The 4444-nt window shown below is 46.0% G+C and overlaps 1 protein-coding gene across 1 annotated transcript; it reads right to left on the bottom strand.

Annotated features, from left to right (window-relative positions):
• Positions 1-772: 772 nt before the first annotated feature.
• On the bottom strand, positions 773-3656 carry FIGN (fidgetin, microtubule severing factor). The gene is made up of 2 exons (XM_028113026.2): positions 3536-3656; positions 773-3027 (listed from the first exon to the last, which is right to left on the bottom strand). Exons 1-2 carry the CDS (start codon positions 3654-3656, stop codon positions 773-775), a joined length of 2376 nt encoding a protein of 791 aa, XP_027968827.2.
• Positions 3657-4444: the final 788 nt, after the last annotated feature.

Raw genomic sequence — 4444 nt, 5'->3', positions numbered from 1 at the left:
TCCTTGCTATTTTCCAATTGTTGAGGTAAACATACATTTTTAATATAAAGTAACATTGAAGCCTATCCCATTACTCTCAGCAGTACATAGTGCTTTCAACACATTCCTTTGAGGTACTGTACAAATCACAATCGCTTTCCTGAGTTTTTGCAGACAAGAACATTAAAAGAAATGAACTGCAGAAATTAAGGTCCAGATTACCGTTACCCTGTTTTACCTGTTCTTAGCTTAATACTGCAGAACAGACAGGATTGAGGAATACTGTTGCTCTTAAAATGGCAAAAATCTGGTTTTCTGTCTTCACACAACCGTTCATCTCTTTAGTCCAATAATGTTTGAAGTTAAAGCTCTTTATATTAGCACATGCCACCAATGTAATTGTGAGGCAAACAAAAAATAAAGCACCACTCCAGGCACTTGACAGCAACTAAATCTCGAGAACAGCAGAATGGAATCAACACACGAGGTTCATGTCCTTCTGAAATCAACACACTTGCACCTTGCTCCTTGGTGAGTGTTGTCTAGCTTGAACTGAACTGAGCATCAACAGATGCTTTCTGTCCTCTGGGGCTCTCAAATCAGAAGCTCTCATTTGATGCGTTTTTTTTTTTTTTTTCCTCCAAATCTACCCTGACTCTAAAGATGCAACTCAATCGTCATCTTCCCCAGTACCCTTTGTGATTTAAACACTACTGGAAAGGGGCTCTAGACCCTATGTAGCAGGTTTTATGCGTGTGTGCCAACATTCATTACATTTTTTTTTAAGAAGTTATCACTGACTGCAACCAAACATTTTGTTCCATTCAACATACATATCAAGCTCTTTTTGAGATATGCTAGGCTGAATCTTGCAGAAAGCATTTTCAAAGTCTTGATATGTAACGGGCCTCAACTGGCTGGGCATGATGGCTGAAAGGTCTGTGGCTGGTATGGCATGGAGGGGGCCCACCACTGCTTCCTGACACAAATGAGCCACGTCTAGTCCAGAAAAGCCTTCTGTGCGCTGGACGAGCAGTGCAAACTCCTTGTCATTGAGACAGTAATTGTGCTGTGAGAGCAGTTGTACTATTATCTGGTGCCTCGCTGTGCTGTCAGGAAGTGGGATTAAAAGTCGTTTCATGAAGTATCTCCGAAGAGATTCATCTATTTCTTCTGGTTTACTGGTGGCACAAATTACTACGATTTGGTCCTCAGCTGAAGTCAGGACAGTGTCCAGCTGCATCAGAAATTCCGTTCTCATCCGATTGACTGGACTGTGTTCCTCGCTCACTTGAGAGGAGAGAAGCATGTCAATGTCACTGACAAAAATCACCGAGGGTTGGCGACACCTGGCCACGAGAAAAGAGGCGTGGATAATTTTTTCTGCTTCTCCTAACCACTTGGCAACGAGTCCAGAACCGGCGATTTTGAAAAACGTGGCCCCCAGCTGACTAGCTATGCATCGGCCCAATAATGTTTTGCCTGTTCCCCGAGGTCCAAATAAAAGGATGCTCCGAGGGGAGGCCGTCAGTCCACTGAATGCATCTGACCTCAACACTGGCCATAAAACCTCCTCTTTAATGACAGCCTTTACCAGGTCGAGACCAGCAATGTCACTCCAGTCCACCGGTGGTCCTTGGGTGATAATCTCATTGGTTACCAGGTCAATGAGGTGCGTGTCAGTGTTCTTCAGTTGCTCGTCCACAGAGTGGTTGGATGAGGTAGCTGCACGGAGTCCAGGGCCTTGCATTGGGTGAGAGAGGAGCTGCCTGTGCTCGTCCCCATGCTCACTCATTACTGGCGACGTGTACTTCCCAAAGGATTCACTGGATCTTGATCCCAATGAATTTTTAGCAGTACTATAGGAAGGAGGGGTCAGAGCCCTACTGGACTGGCTGCTGAATTTCCTTTGCTGTTCAGAGGACATTAGCTGCTTCGTTGGCTTAAATGCTAAGGATGATGTTTCAGCATTTCTGTCAAAGCCATTCCCTCGATTTGAGTTTGAAATGCTGTTGTCGGGCATTCTGTACATGGGACTCTGTGTAGATCTCTGTTGGCCATAGCTGTAATTTCCATAACTGGAGTCCATATCTCCCTGCCCTGCCATATAGAAAGCTTTCCTTTTAAGGGAACTTGCCGAACTGTTTGTCAGAGCCGAGGGTGCAATGGGTGTCAAACCATGACCCTGGTAGGTGTAGCCAGGAACAGTGGTGGGGGGCAGAGGGGTAGGAGCAGGGATTCCTGAAGGCAGGTACGCTGAAGGAGGAGGAGGTGCACCGCCAGGGCTGTACCCGGATCCCACAGCAGTCTGAGGAGGATAGCTAGCAGAGGGATAGCTGTAACTGGAGAGGTTAGAAGTCCCATTGTAGCCTGGGACCAGGGCTGGTGGTGGAGGTGGCGGCGGCGGCGGCTGGAGGAGCCCGGAGCTATGCAGAGGAGAAGGATGAGGTGAGGGAAGTGCAGGTGCGGGCTGGCTACTGTAAGTAGAATGCAAATACGATCCGTTGTATCCCGGGGCATATTCCTGAGACGGGAGCCCTGCGTGGAGACTAGGTACGGTGTGGCTCCCGCAGGTACTACTTGAATAACTCGGTTCTGTCAGGTTGCTGGCCACCCCAGGAGAGCTCCCGATACTCGCAGAGACATCTGCTGGAGGGAGGGCTGAACTGACTCCAGCTTTGCTGGCAGCGATAACATCCGGAACACAGTTCATGGGATAAACAGCTTCGGAATTCAAGGAAGGCTGCCAGGGTTCGCTTTCATTTTTCCGACCGTTCACGAGGCCCGATGGGGCATCGGAGTAGTTGCTGAGTACAGGTCGGTCCACGGGGCCTTCTAAAATGCCAGAATACTTCTCTGCATATTTTTTGAGTAGGTTGGATGCAGTCAGAGCAGAAATGTCATCATTTGCCCAGGCGTACTGATAGGTGCGCTGCAAATGACCTCTGTAGGCTTCCACTTTGTGGGCAGGAGACCGAGTGGTTGAGGTGATGTCAAAGTGCTGTTCTGGCCACTGGGCATGCTCCGGCGTCCACTGCATCTTCAAGCCTGCGGATTTGGGGGGACGAAAGTTAATTTACTGAGATACTCGTCAGAAGTGCGTAAGCTTTTCCCTACCGTCTTTGGCTACCTATTATCTTCCATTAATGAAAGAGCCGCTACAAGGAATTCCCACAGTGTGTGATATCCACTGGGACCTGTACAGTACGTATACTTTAAAACGGACTGGATTTCAGTCCTGTATAAAAAGTAAACTGAATTTAAACAAAAACTCTGTAGAAGACCTCATTCTTTGTTCATTTTTAAGTAATGAGCAATCGATTTCTGTTAAGCCTGTCGAGTTCCTCGCTGCACACACACAGGAACACATATATATGTACACACACATTTCTGTCAAATTAGAATTCGATTATAGGTCCTTACGATGAAATATGCATATCTTTTAACTATCGGGCACGTGATAGTATTAACATGTGCAATATCTAGCCATCCTGTCTCTTCACATCAGAGTTTCTGTTTTATATTTTAACCAATATAGAAATGAGACACAGCTGACAGATCACATCTAGGACCCCTCTCTTATTTGGTACTGAACACCTAGTTAGCACAGTATAATGCTCCCTGCACAGAACAATATGACACAGACATAGCAGGTCATTCCATAATCCAACTCTCATCTAAAGTGCTCCACGACAGTTTCAAATCTGCTTCGTGGAGTGCAGCAAAGCAATCTCCCAGGCAGCGCTCCATCGCTTTCATCGCACAAAGCCTACAACTCGGTATGAATTACAACTGGCTCCTTTCTGCCTCTCAGTTCTGTTGTTGAGTCTCTGAAAAAAAAAAACAAGCATCACTTGTCTGTCGGTCTTCCAGCTGGCATTCTCCCTCCATTCCCTATAATCCTTCCCTCTGCTTTACAGCCTCCAAGTACTAAGAGGGGAGACTATATATGCATATATAGACAGATAGATACACACACACACACATATATAATATCTAGACGTATATCTATTATGTGTGTGTGTATATACGTGTGTGTAAATCTATCTATATATGGGGGGGAGAAGAGGAAGTCAAGAAAGGAAGGAAGGAGGGGAGGCAAGCAGGCAGGGAGGGAGGAAACAGGTGAAAGGGAGTGTAAGAATAGAGAAGAGGGAGAGAATCTCTCTTTACATTTCTGTGGGAAGCAGTGTGTGTGGCATAAACTCAAGGAGCACAGCTAGATAATGAGATACTACGGGTAATGCTATCATCTGCTAGATTACTAACCGAAGCAAGGTGACTTAAGTAGCAAACTGTAAAACAAGAGTCTTTTCTCAGTTAGAATCAGAGAATCATTTGAATTTTACAGTTTAAAGAGACCTCAGAAATTACCTTATTGCACAGATTAGGGAACCAGTACCCAAAGGGCTTTAGAACGTACCCTGGAGGACTCGCCGTATACTTAGTTACAGTCGAGCACGGG

The sequence above is a fragment of the Eumetopias jubatus genome, unplaced genomic scaffold, assembly GCF_037043125.1.
Source record: "Eumetopias jubatus isolate StellerSeaLion01/CBP00866 unplaced genomic scaffold, mEumJub1_p1.0 scaffold_3, whole genome shotgun sequence".
NCBI lineage: Eukaryota > Metazoa > Chordata > Mammalia > Carnivora > Otariidae > Eumetopias > Eumetopias jubatus.
The sequence above is the reverse complement of the archived record's forward strand: the minus strand, read 5'-3'. Positions and strand labels throughout refer to the sequence as shown.

Bases quoted from the DNA above. Each gene is read 5' to 3' on its own strand.
- FIGN (XM_028113026.2), bottom strand. From the start codon at position 3,656: ATGAGAGTTGGATTATGGAATGACCTGCTATGTCTGTGTCATATTGTT. The intron at 3,028-3,535 runs GTCAGCTGTGTC...CCAAATCCGCAG, and splicing joins AGGGGTCCTAGATGTGATCT to GCTTGAAGATGCAGTGGACG.